Source organism: Xyrauchen texanus, chromosome 5 (assembly GCF_025860055.1).
Source record: "Xyrauchen texanus isolate HMW12.3.18 chromosome 5, RBS_HiC_50CHRs, whole genome shotgun sequence".
NCBI classification, from domain to species: domain Eukaryota; kingdom Metazoa; phylum Chordata; class Actinopteri; order Cypriniformes; family Catostomidae; genus Xyrauchen; species Xyrauchen texanus.
The window spans coordinates 31,930,944-31,944,981 of NC_068280.1; the positions used below are offsets into that span (position 1 = coordinate 31,930,944).

Sequence of the window (14,038 nt, forward strand, 5' to 3'; positions counted from 1 at the left end):
GACTGAAAATGGGGTTCTTCTCCATTTCTATCAAGCAAAGCATTAATTGTACAATTCCAATCCCCAGCTAAGATAGTAAAAAAATTACCTTTCTGCTTTCCTAAAAAACCTTTTAATTTATCAAAAAGAATAATTCTCTCAGCTCCTATGTTAGGTGCATATACACTCACAAACATAAAAACAAGACCATTTAAATCAACCTTAACTGCTAAACATCTTCCTGGTTCGATTTCACTTTTTTCCAAAACTTTTGCTTTTATAGAAGGAGAAAAAATAATAGCAGTTCCTGCACTCAGATTAGTACCATGTGTGAGCACACATTCATTCCTCCACCACAATCGCCAGTCAACCTTATTGTTTGCATCACTGTGAGTCTCTTGTAAGAAAATAACATCTAATTTCTTTAACTTAATAAAATTGATCACAGTATCAGCTTTACTCTTATCCCTCATCCCATTGACATTTAAAGATCCCACACGTAAGGTTTCCATAAGAAAGAAGAAGATTAGAAAAAACTAATCAGACAGAGATGTATATTAGCCATAGCAATTAGTTATATTTTCCTCTTTTTGATTTCCCTTTCCCTTTCTCAAACTTTTTCCGAATTCCAGTTATATGTTTCTTCAACCTAAAACGTTTCTGTTCTGATAACTCATCATTACTGCAGTTTTTCCTTGCCCACATTACAGATGAGATAAACTTTTCCAAATCTGGGAAAAAATCACTCACTTCTATGCTTTTACCTTTTGTCTCGTCCAGAAAAGCATTAATTTGTCCCACAGTGTACAAATCTTCTGTATCTATTTTTGATATTTCTGACCCCTCAGACCAATGTCCATCATCTGTACACTGAGATAGCCCATCTATATCATCCACCGAGCATTTCTCAGCTATTTCTATAACAGTCTGAGATACAAACTCATTTTCTTTTACTTCCTCAACATCATCATTTATGACAAACACAGAACTGCATTCAGCCTGCTCACTTCTCTCCACATCCATACCAGCATCGCTTTTACTCACCTCATTGTGCCCGTAGACCTCCTCCAACGGCCTTTTGTTTGGTTTCTTAAGTACTTGTTTGTCCTGTGTTTTTGCCGTGTTATCCTCGGTATCACTGGTATCATTATGATGAACTGATCCATCTTCAGTAACATTAACAGGCAGCTGCTGCTCAACATCCGCTTTTTTATTAGGACAGGTGAAACGTTTATGGCCTATATTTCCACATTCAAAGCACTTTAAATTATCTGTACTTGCATACAGCATATATGATCCATCTCCATGACTTACTCGAAACGAGATCTCTAATGTGCGCTCTGTTGAAGTCAGAAACATTAACACTTGCCTTCTAAACGACAAAACGTGTTTAAGATCAGCATTTTTACATCCCAAAGGGATGTTCCTAACAGGACTCGCAACTTTACCGTATCGGGTTAACTCTTTGACAATCGCGTCATTTGAGATAAAAGGCGGTACGTTGGAAATATTTACTTTAGTAGCCGGAGCCATTAAAGGAGTAACGGGCACAAAGGTTTCCTTAATCCATAAACCATTCTCACTCATCTGATCAACTAACTGCTCTGTTTTTAAAAACATGACAACAGCTTTGTTCATACGCGATGCCGATAGAACATTTTCAAAACCTATAATTCCTCCCACCACCACGAGAACATCCTCCACGCTCACGCCAATATCAGGCACACACCTGCAACCATTACGTATCGACAGGTGCGAGACTCCCTGCCCAACCTCAGAAGCCATACCGACACGCGACAAAAAGCCGCGAGCGGCCTCAATACCCAGTGAAACTAAACCAAAAGAAAAACACCAAAACCAGAAAAAAGGAAAAAGAGAAATAGAAAAACACACTCAAAATACTCAAAATCCACGTTCGCTCTAACCAGCACGCTCACTCACCCTACCACACTCGCACATGCGCAGAGAGAGAGAGAGAAAGAGAGAGAGAAGAAAAAAAAAAAACCTTACTCGCTGGTTCTCTGAGATGCCGTGGTTTGGTCCTCGGCCACTCCTCCACCCTCTTGTGGACGACAGCTGCGCCTCCCCGGGTGGATCGGACGCTGTCCTCCGGACCCTGGTGGACGGAATTCCCCGCCCTGTTTTTGATGTGGACGGTAGGGGTCTCCCCCACCCCTGGCAGCGGTAACCGCTCCAGGCGGTTGGTTGGGAGCCCCTCCTCCCCTTGCGGTCGGCGGCCATTCCTCCGCTTCCAGGCGGCCGGGCTCCTCCATCCTCCGGCGGATGGAGGAATCCAGCACCAGTGTAAAGGGATTAATGGAAAAGGAGGAAGCGAGAACCAGCTTGACAATATAAATAATAGTTTAAAATAAAACTCAACCTAAAAGACAAACAGGTGTCGGACAGCTGTCCGTAAATCTCTCTCTTTCTTGCACTTTCGTCTTTGGTCGGCCTTTATCCCTCCCGAGGGCTAATTAGTCTGAATAGGGGCCGGGTGCGCGGAATCACGACCCGGCCCCACCCTCCGGCCTGTCACAATAATATTATATGCTATTGCAAAAAAATACATTTAAATATCTGCTTAAAAAATTTGAATATTGATGCCACAAGTTAAGCCTAATGTAATTTCATTACCTGTCATCTTGGGGTAGTATTTTCTCAGTATTGTATCTTGTTGAACAATGTAATAGAGTTGGATTGCATTTCTCTTTGTGTGTAAATATGTCCTCAAAAACAGAAGTAAATGCTGTACACCAACACTGTGAAGCACCATGTTTGTTATTGAGCTGGTGAGTTAGTCAAGTAAAACCATGTAGCCACTTAACCAGTTACGAGTCAATGGAAAAGTGCGGCCATTTAGCGATAAGCTTCAGATTTCAGATTTTCCAGGCACAGCCTCGACACGAGAACCATTACAGTTTCTCTGGAAAAGGGCTATTGTCTACCGCAAGATCTGGCTACCGCAGCCTGTGATTTGTCAAAAACATATGATGCTCAAAGCACTCAGAAATGAGAGGTGTCCGCAGCTGCCATTTGTAAAAATGTTTTTAGCTGCTAGCCTGCTATCCCTCATCCCTTAACAGAAATAACATAAAACCAACAAAGTATCTGTATAAATGTTACTGCTTGGTTAACTTGTTTCAAGACGTCTTTAAGTCAGTGGGTGAGTAGTTCAGTATAGCATTTGCAGTCGTAAAAGCATTTATTTTAAAAGATTGTGTTGATAAATAGGTTTATACTGCATTTCAGCATGTTTTCGCTGAGTTCAGCTTGTGCTAATTGGTTAAAATAGGCTAAGGGCATTATCTCTGCTCTCACTGCTGCTTCAGGGGCCCAGCACCGCATGGCTCATGCGCCCAGTGTAAAGACTGTAACCTGAAGACACATTTTGTGTAAAACAAAATGCCCTTACAAAAGTGTAGCTCTGATCCTGGCGTCCTCCATCAACGTTGTTGATTTTGTTGTTGCCATTGAATTGAACGTACAAGCAAAGTCAGAAGAAAATGAAAAAGCTGTAGATGATGTTACAACGGAGGTTCCTTTCGTGTGTTCGAATGCAAGAGGGAAAAGCCTCCTCGGGTGTGCAATTCCTCTTATGAGACAAAAATATTGGGAACACCTTTGTTAAATCAACAGTTTGCTTAATTACAAGTTAATAGATGTATTCAAGCTGTATTTTAGTAAAGATAGAACAATTTGACATGCACATGACATATCTGCTTTAACTTGATGAAGAGCAATGTTTGAGAAGTTTTAGTTCATATGTGAGGTCAGTCAATAACATGTTTTCCACATCCAGGACTGTCACTGATCTATTTCTCTCTCTCTGTAGCTGATGATCTTTGGGTTTTTGCTGTGTCTGGATGTGTTTCTGTACGTGTTCACTCTGCTGCCCCTCAGAGTGCTGCTGGCCCTGATCAGACTGCTGACACTGCCTTGCTGCGGCCTTAGGTAACACACTTTATTCAGGATACACATAGGGGAATATTCCCAATAGTAGGCCTTTTATAAGATTCTTATAATACTACAGGCAAAACTATCTGAACTGCCTACCTCATCCTTTTACTGTTTTACTGCATACAGACACTGGGTTGAATGCCATTCAGAATTGAGAGTGCCTTTTAAATTCCTGTTCAATTCCTGAATTTGAATTGATGTAGCAAACAGGATGTGTTTTTCAATTGATATTTGAATTTAAAGGTATACTCAGTAATTTTTTGAAGTATTTAAAAGTGGCTTACGTTGCTTACACTGACACCTAGTGGCCTGGATGTTGTTGCATTTAAACATTAGTTTTCATTTACCTATGCCATATTAGAAGTTAAGTATGCAAAGTAAGCCATGATGAATGTAAATCCGTGAATGAAAGTGTCCAATAACAGGGCAGTTACCGAGATTAAGCAAGAAGTATTCAGCTGGTCATGTAATGTTAACCATGTGGCACCCCTGCTCCATGTAGAATAAAAGAGCTTTTATAAGGTTACTGATATGACTGAAGTCTTCATAATGGGTCATGATTGTATACATATGTTTCAATATTACAATTAATTTCTTTAGAAGTAAAAGAACCTTTCTGAGTTAAACTTTAAGGAAGGAGAATTAAAATTAAAAGAAATTCATATTAATGTTGTTAAAGTGTAATTTTAATATAACATTTCATTTTTCAGTATGAATTACACATAAACATGTTATCATGCACACAGCATATTTGAAATTTGCAGAAATATATGATATTAATAATCAATGCTTAAAATATACATTTGTATTTAATGTATTTATAGATCATTATACTTAATTAACTTTCATTTTATGGACCATGATAGAAGAATGCTTCATTCCCCAAAAGGGTCTAGAAGATTAAAATTCTGATTTCACTATTATGGTGGACATTTTGTGGTGCTAAATGGGAAAAGTAAAATTGTTTAGTTGTGATGGCTTTATTAGTTGTTTTAACAGTTTTGACAGCTTAGTTTAGAGAAATATGTCTAATATGTTGAGAGAAAAAATCTGCATATCATTAAATAAATAGGCATAATTGCAAAAAAGAATGAAAAATGATAATGATTTAATTTTGAAACACTAGTCCAATTAGTGTTAGACTAATGCAATTTATAATTGAACTGATTGTGACTTTTTTAATTGCAGTTCAGTAATTCCTCTTCCTGTTATTCAAATTCCAATTCAACATCCTGTGGGCCGTGGTCAGTTCAAATTCCATCTCATGAAATGAAATTCTTAAATCCTGAATTTTGCCCAACACTGATGCATGGAGACAGAGGCCAAAATAATTGTTCATATGGGTGTAGCTGCTGTTCACGCTATATTCTTCTGCCTGCAGGGCTAGTATATGCCCCTACTGCAAAAAGAGCAGGTATGCAGAAAACATTGACTGCAGCTGCTTTGAATACACAACCGTGCTGGTGTGAATGCAGTGGCTAAATGCACACAAACATACAATTTCATTCACCTTTTCTTTTTTCTCACACAGGCTACAGTCTAATCTTGTGCTTTTGTGCTTGGATTTTATCCTGGAATACTAAAACACTGTCCTCATCGCAACACATTTAAAGTTTATCTTTCAGTATTTAGATTGTACTTCTATGATCAGCCACAGGATGACAGTGTGATTTACTTAAACATGTGAAGCTATAGAGCTGTTCACCCAGAAAGGAATTTGCCATGGGTTCCCTTGAGATTTTCCTATAGGTTTTTATAATTTATAATAATATTTTTCAATGTGAATTTTGAAGCCATATTGAATTGCTTACTTTAAAAAAAAAAATACAGTGGCTTCAAAGTTCAGGTTTGAGGTATTGTAAATAGTAATGGTAAATGGTCTGCACTTATATAGTGCCTTTTTAACCTTAGCAGTATTCAAAGAGCTTTACACTGCATCTCATTCACCCATTCACACACATATTCACACACCAGTGACGGCTGCCTTGCAAGGCGCTAGCCTGGCATTGGGAGCAACTTGGGATTCAGTGTCCAAAGACACTTCAGCATGTGGAGTCATGTGGGCTGGGAATCGATCCGCCAACCCTGCGATTAGTGATAACCCGCTCTACCACCTGAGCCACAGCCGCCCCATATTGAAGTGTGTAATTTATGTTGTAGAACATAACGTCCTTATATCGGTGTAGAAATGCACTTGACAATGGCAATTCATTCTTTGGTTACAGAATTAAATACTCAGTTATATTTATTTGAATGATATCCAATGAATTGCACATTAATTTATTATCCAAAATACAGTTCTTAGGCCTGTAAATGTAAAACCTAACATTATTATAATTTTTTTCTTTCAGTATTCCACTACCATGTAAATTGTCCCTCATATTATATTTGTGACTCTAGCATTGTTTCTGAATTGACCAATTCTCAGAATATGTGATGTTTCAAATCATTTAGTAAATCGTAATCAAATGAAATTCTCATCAGAGCAAATATTTACACCCGTAATCTTTAAAAATATTTAAGTATTAGATGCTTTTGTTTAGAAATAATAATGCATTTTATTATTCTTTTAGAAAACCTGAACTGATCTCATAATAGATTTGTTTGGTTATGTATATTTGCCCAGCACAAGTCATGTGTTTTGCATGATGTATGCACCACTGAGGGTCTATCTGACTCATGATCACTAACCCAGTGGCTGTGTGTGAAAGATATTACCAACAGAAACATTTTTAGTGGTTGGAATTGGCTAGTATTCAGTTACCTGAATCCAGATGTCTACAGAGCCAGTTTAACCAGGTGATTTTTTTCTGTATTTATGTGTGTGTGTGTGTGTGTGTGTGTGTGTGTGTGTGTGTGTGCGTCCGTGCACAGTGGGTCTCGAATCTTACAGCCCGCTCAAGTGTGTGATGTTCTCAAGGGTTTCATCGTGGTTCTGTGCTATTTCATGATGACCTATGTGGATTATTCCATGATGTACCATCTGATCCGGGGTCAGTCTGTCATCAAACTCTACATCATCTACAACATGCTAGAGGTAAAGCAACACAACTCTCACATATGTCACTGCAAATAATAACAGCAGGTGAATGAACACCCTCTATGTCTCTCTTCTAGGTGGCAGATCGCTTGTTTTCATCTTTTGGTCAGGATATTCTGGATGCTCTGTACTGGACTGCCACAGAACCTAAAGAAAGGAAGAGAGCTCATATAGGAGTGATCCCACATTTCTTCATGGCTGTTCTCTATGTCTGTATCCTTCACACCAGTGTTGTAGAAAGTACCAAATAGTGTTATTTGGTTATAAGTAAGGATAGATTTATCGAAAGGAACTGTATTAAGTACAGATACCTTTATTGAAAGGGAATTTATTAAGTTATTGAAAGTTAAAGTAATCCATGAGGGAAATAAAACTAGTAGAAATGTTGCTACTAATATTGTATGTATGTGCTTAAGTATCAATGGTAGTAGTGAATCGCATAAACAAAAGCACAAGCTGGTCATAGCCATGGCACCCTAGTTGAATAGGCCAAAAGTAGCTAAAAGCTAAATGGAAATTTAGGAGCAACTCTTAAAAATTAGGGACGTGTCACTCCTAATTTTAGGACTTGTAAAATTTTCATCAAAGTAATTCATGAAGTATTTTAAAAGAAGCTTCTAAAAGACGCTCCTAAACCCACGACAGTTTAGAAGTCCTCCTGAGAACTTCTAACTCCCTAAGAGTGACTCACAAACGATCCAATGCATGGCTGCTGTCATCAATCCACATTAAATAAAATATATTAGATTATTATTATTATTACATAGATTGTTTAAAAAGGTATCACCTGAATCACAATTGAGTATATGTATTTTAATAATATATTATTATAATGTAAACATTTTAATGTTGACATTGACCTTAAAAAAGGTATTTCCTGAATCCTGAGAGTATTTTATTATTGTAAACATAGTAAGAGATGCAGTTTCTTTCCTAAAAACTGAAACAACCCAATTACACCATAGATAAAGGTTTGAAAAACTCTGCATTCCTGGGCCACAGGCAAAAATGTATGTGTGTTTTGATGCTGTTACAGGATGCACACTCGTTTCTTTACATCAACACAGATTGAAATGTTCATCAACTGAAATCTATCTAATCTATCTGTCTATCTGTCTATCTGTCTATCTGTCTGTCTATCTGTCTATCTATCTATCTATCTATCTATCTATCTATCTATCTATCTATCTATCTATCTATCTATCTATCTATCTATCTATCTATCTATCTATCTATCTATCTATCTATCATCTGTTTTAGCTGACAAATATCTGTTCCCTTTCTACCATTCACTGTGGGTGATTTAAAAGAGTGCGCTCAAAAAACATAACGCCATCCATAACAACGAGGTCAACTCTGCCTTACTTTTAAGATTTCCTTAGTAAAACTTGCTCTTAGCTGTTTTGTGAAAAGGTTTTATGAACAACTCCTAGCTAGGAACTCTTTGGACAACTACTAGTGGTAAGATAAAAATCTTTGTTAGTACTGGCCCTGGTTTAATTATGAATAGTAGTTTATATAAAATACCATGTTGCTGAGGGTGCAGAACCAAGTGCAGAATTAGATTAAAACAATAAAAAATGTTAATCAAATTAATTTCGTAATTAATCACAGTTAATCGCATATCAATATTTACTGTGAAAGGCCCCCAAATAAAGGTAATTTAGAATGTAATGGTTAAAATAAATATTATTGTGACAACCGCCAAAGGAAGGGATGGGAACAGGCGTCAGCTTAAGGGGTAAGCTTTTTTTTTACTAAATATATACATATATTTGTGTCACAGTCTTTCTTGGACGGGTTGTCGGCTCCCCATGCTCCGTCGCTGCTGCACCTTTATGCCGCTCTCCTCATGTTACTGAAATCAGACACAGGTGTTAGTCATCATTTAGCTCAGGTGTGAGCGCCCTTACCGCTTTTCTCTCCCACACGGGCGCTTGACCACGCCCCCGCTGCCACATACCCCCACCGCCCGACTCAGGCCGGGGCGTCATCCGGCCTGCCTACCACTCCCCCCCATTTCTGGAGAGGACGTCAGCGGCAGCCATCTGCACCCCCGGTCTGTGGACCACCTTGAACTTAAAAGGCTGGAGGGCCAGATACCAACGGGTGATCCGGGCGTTAGTATCTTTCATGCGGTGGAGCCACTGCAGTGGGGCATGATCCGAGCAGAGGGTGAAGGCCCGCCCCAGCAGGTAGTATCGAAGGGTGAGGAGCGCCCACTTGATGGCCAGACACTCCTTCTCTATGGTGCTGTACTTAGTCTCTCTCAAGGAGAGCTTCCGGCTAATGTACAGCACCGGGCGCTCCTCTCCCTCCACCACCTGCGAGAGTACGGCCCCCAACCCTCTGTCTGAAGCGTCCGTCTGCAAAACAAAAGGGAGAGAGAAGTCAGGTGCATGCAAAAGCGGCCCCCCACAAAGTGCAGCTTTAATCTGTGTAAACGCCTGTTGGCACTGCTCTGACCATTGGACTGGATCTGGAGCCCCCTTTTTAGTAAGGTCAGTCAGCGGGCTGGTGACATCCGAATAATTAGGTACAAACCGTCTGTAATAGCCAGCCAGCCCCAGGAACTGCCTCACCCCCTTTTTGGTCTTGGGTCTAGGGCAAGTCGCAATCGCCGCGGTCTTGTCAATTTGGGGACGCACCTGGCCATGACCCAAGTGGAACCCCAGATACCGTACCTCCACACGCCCAACCGCGCACTTTTTCGGGTTTGCCGTGAGCCCCGTGGCTGGTGCCCCGAACAAACCGAAAGGAAGTGTCACGAATTGGTGTAATCCGAACGGCGTGGTGAAGGCCGTTTTTTCACGGGATATTGGTGTCAAGGGGATCTGCCAATAACCCTTCGTTAGATCCAAGGTCGAATAAAACCGAGCAGTACCTAACCGATCGAGCAGTTCATCAACACGGGGCATTGGGTACGCGTCAAATTTAGACACCGCGTTGACTTTTCTATAATCCACACAGAAACGTACAGACCCGTCGATCTTGGGAACAAGGACGACCGGGCTGGATCAATCGCTGTGAGATTCTTCTATTACTCCCATGTCAAGCATCGCGTCCAATTCTTCCCGAACTATTTTCTTTTTATGTTCGGGCAAGCGATAAGGGTGGCAACGTACCACTACGTCCGGCTCGGTCTCGATGTGGTGTTGTATGATGTCTGTGCGGCCCGGTAGAGGAGAGAACACGTCTGCAAACTCCTTTTGTAGTTCGGAAACCTCTGCGAGTTGGCGTGGTGAGAGGTGGTCTCCACAAGGAACCGGGGTATTAGGATTGCAGGCTTTGTTTACCTCCGGTCCGAGCTCCGCCCTCTCCGGAACTACCATTGTCAACGTCACAGAGGCCGCCTCTTCCCTCCACAATTTCAGGAGGTTGAGGTGATATATTTGACGCGCGCCCCCTCTATCGGTACCTTTAACTTCATAATCGAGGTCCCCTACTCGTCGTGTGACCTCAAAGGGTCCTTGCCACTTGGCGAGTAATTTCGAGCTCGATGTTGGGAGTAATACAAGCACTTTATCTCCCGGTGCAAATTCCCGTAGCTCAACACCCCTGTCATACAGTCGGTGTTGGCGTTCTTGAGCCTGGAGCAAATTCTCCTGTGTTAATTGCCCCAGTGTGTGGAGTTTTGCTTGAAGATCAAGAACGTATTGAATTTCATTTTTAGCATTAGAAGGTCCCTCCTCCCAAGCTTCACGGATGACATCGAGGACCCCGCGTGGGCGTCGTCCGTACAGCAGCTCAAATGGGGAAAATCCCGTGGAGGCTTGCGAAACCTCTCGTACTGCGAATAACAGGGGGTCCAGCCACTTATCCCAATTCCTAGCGTCTTCGTGCACGAATTTACGAATCATATTTTTGAGTATTTTATTAAATCGTTCCACCAGTCCATCCGTCTGAGGATGGTACACGCTAGTGCGAATCGACTTAATGCCCAATAGTTCGTAAAGTTCGCGAAGTGTTCGTGACATAAAAGTAGTGCCTTGGTCGGTGAGAATTTCTTTCGGAACCCCCACCCGGGAGATTATCTTGAAGAGTGCCCCGGCAACACTACGTGCTGAGATGTTGCTCAGAGGCACTGCTTCCAGATACCGCGTTGCATAATCCACCAGGACTAACACAAAGCGATGTCCGCGTGACATCCGTTCTAATGGCCCGACGAGGTCCATTCCAATTCTCTCGAAGGGAACCTCGATCAATGGAAGGGGGCACAAAGGCGCTTTTGGGGTTGCCGGTGGGTTTACCAGCTGACATACGTGGCACGCCGCACACCACCTGCGGACGTCGCCGCCAATGCCCGGCCAATAGAAACGGGCTATTAGACGAAAAAGTGTTTTCCATTCCCCTAGGTGACCGGCCATAGGATTATAGTGAGCCGCCGGGAAAACCATTTCCCGGCGGCTCCGTGGAATCAACAATTGTGTCACCTCCTCCTTTGTTTGAGCGTCCTGCGTCACTCTGTACAACCGATCTTTAATAACTGAAAAATACGGATGTGAAATGGCGATACCTGGCCAGAGTTGTTGACCATCGATTACTCTCACTTGGTCAAAAGCGTGCTTAAGGGTTTCATCCCGCGACTGCTCCAAGGGGAAGTCCCCCTCAGGGAACTCCCTGAGAGGAGGGGTGACCCCCTCGCCCCTTCCCTCGTCACTCGGAGCAGCCGAGGACAGCCCCGGCTCCGCCTCCCCTGCCAAAGCATCGCACATCACACACCTCTTCACTTTCATGCAGGACCCATCCGCACAAACTCCCTCTAATACATTTCTAAAATTCGGCCAATCAGTACCCAAGATTAGCGGATGGGTGAGGCGGAACTAACCGCTGCCTCCACACTATGTTTTTCTCCCCGGAATTTGATCGCTAAAGTCACCATGGGGTACTTGTGAATATCCCCATGCACACACCTCACCCTCACCCGCTTAGCTGTGCCCAAAGCCCCGGGTTGAACCAAGCGTTGGTGGATGGTGATCTGATTACAGCGGTATCCATTAATGCTTGGTATGTACCCCTCTGGATCCTTACCGGGACCCGGTACGCACCAGCCCGACCGGGGGCAGCCTGCGGGACATCGGAGACCCGCACCACCGTCCCCACCTCCATCAGCGGACACTGATCCCGGAAGTGGTCCGGGTCTCCGCACCTCCAGCAGACCGGCCCAGGTGCCACGGCCGCACCCGTGCTGGCGGGCGCCACCACCTGAGGAGGAGAGCGGCTGAAGGACGGGGAAGGGTTAGGCGGGTTCTCCCACGGCTGGGAAGTTGGCCTGGTGTATCCTCCACGCCTGCGGGGGGCAGGAATGGGCCCTGTGGAGAGAGCAGAGCGAGAGGGAACAGCTGCCTCCAGCGACGCCGGGCGGTGGCACTGGACCCATTCCGCCGTTCTCCTGGGCAGTCGTTGCGCGAATTGCTCCAGTACCACCTGATCGATGACTCCCTCGACGTCGCGGTCCCCCGCGAGCAGCCACCGCCGACAGGCGTCCCGGAGCCGTTGAGCAAACGCAAACGGGCGGTCGGACTTCTCAAGCTTCATGCTCCGGAAGAGCTGGCGATTCTCTTCCGGGCTACGACCAACCCGTTGCAGAATGCCCTCTTCAGGTCAGAGTAAGCCAGGAGGTTCGTCACCGGCAGTTGTTGTGCCGCGAGCTGTGCTTCCCCGGACAGGAGAGGAATTAGACGGGCTGCCCACTGTTCGGGCGGCCAGCCCCAGATTTCAGCCGTCTTCTCAAACAAGTCGAGGAAGGCCTCAGGATCATCTGCTACCCCCATCTTCTGTAACGTGGGCGGGGGCAGCGTAGCGTTGGTGTCCGGGGTCGCGGCTGGGGCCGACGCAGCCTCCTGGCTGAGGAGGCTCCGGATAGCGAGTCGGTCCTCTGCCTTAGCCCGCATGATCTCGAAGAACCGCCGATCTTGATCCTGCCGGAGCTCAAGCAGGGATTGTTGGTGGCCTTGATGGAGAGTAGCGAGGGACTGGAGGATTTCCGCCAGCTGGGAGGACTCTATGGGGTGATCTTGTTCCATAACAAAAAAAAAATGTTCCCGGGTTTCTGCACCAATGTGACAGCCGCCAAAGGAAGGGACGGAAACAGGCGTCAGCTTAAGGGGTAAGCTTTTTATTTTACTAAATATATACATATATTTGTGTCACAGTCTTTCTTGGACGGGTTGTCGGGCTCCCCATGCTCCGTCGCTGCTGCACTTTTATGCCGCTCTCCTCATGTTACTGAAATCAGACACAGGTGTTAGTCATCATTTAGCTCAGGTGTGAGCGCCCTTACCGCTTTTCTCTCCCGGACGGGCGCTTGACCACGCCCCCGCTGCCACAATTATATTTTCAACAATTCAAATACTTTACATTATTGCATATATTGTGGCAACAGACAAGTAAAGCATTTAGACAATACAATAAGTGGCTTTTTTTTTTCTTCTCCCCTTTTCTCTCAATTTGGAATGCCCAATTCCCAATGTCCCAAAGTCCTCGTGGTGGCATAGTGACTCGCCTCAATCCATGTGGCGGTGGACAAATCTCGGTTGCCTCCGCGCCTGAGACCGTCAATCCACGCATCTAATCATGTGGCTTGTTGAGCACGTTACCACGGAGACGTAGTGCATGTGGAGGCTTCATGCTATTCTCCGCGGCATCCATGCACAACTCACCACGCGCGTCACTGAGAGCGAGAACCACACACATTATAGTGACAACGAGGAGGTTACCCTATGTGACTCTAACCTCCCTAGCAACCGGGCCAATTTGGTTGCTTGGGAGACCTGGCTGGAGTCTCTCAGCACACTCTGGATTCGATCTTGCGACTCCAGGGGTGGTAGTCAGCATCAATACTCGCTGAGCTACTCAGGCCCCCTAAAAAATAGTGGCTAATAAAATATTATTAGTTTTTTATTGATTGCTTCCATATCATTGAACATAACACTATTAATGGCCTAAATTCTTTTGCTCTATTTTTAAATGTTGGTCTGTCAGTAGTTCTAACCCCCCCCCAATTGCAACAAGAAAAAATTTCACGCCTCACCCTCCCCCACCCCATAATCTGATCAAAAG

At 43.8% G+C, this 14,038-nt stretch overlaps 1 protein-coding gene across 1 annotated transcript in view; it reads left to right on the forward strand.

Annotated features, from left to right (window-relative positions):
- Positions 1-14,038, forward strand: part of LOC127644399 (transmembrane anterior posterior transformation protein 1 homolog) — a 53,306-nt gene that overhangs the window by 21,406 nt on the left and 17,862 nt on the right. Inside the window, exons 3-5 of the mRNA XM_052127547.1 lie at positions 3,812-3,930; positions 6,811-6,973; positions 7,054-7,189. Coding sequence (XP_051983507.1) covers positions 3,812-3,930; positions 6,811-6,973; positions 7,054-7,189 — 418 coding nt within the window. The remainder of the gene's footprint in view (positions 1-3,811; positions 3,931-6,810; positions 6,974-7,053; positions 7,190-14,038) is intronic.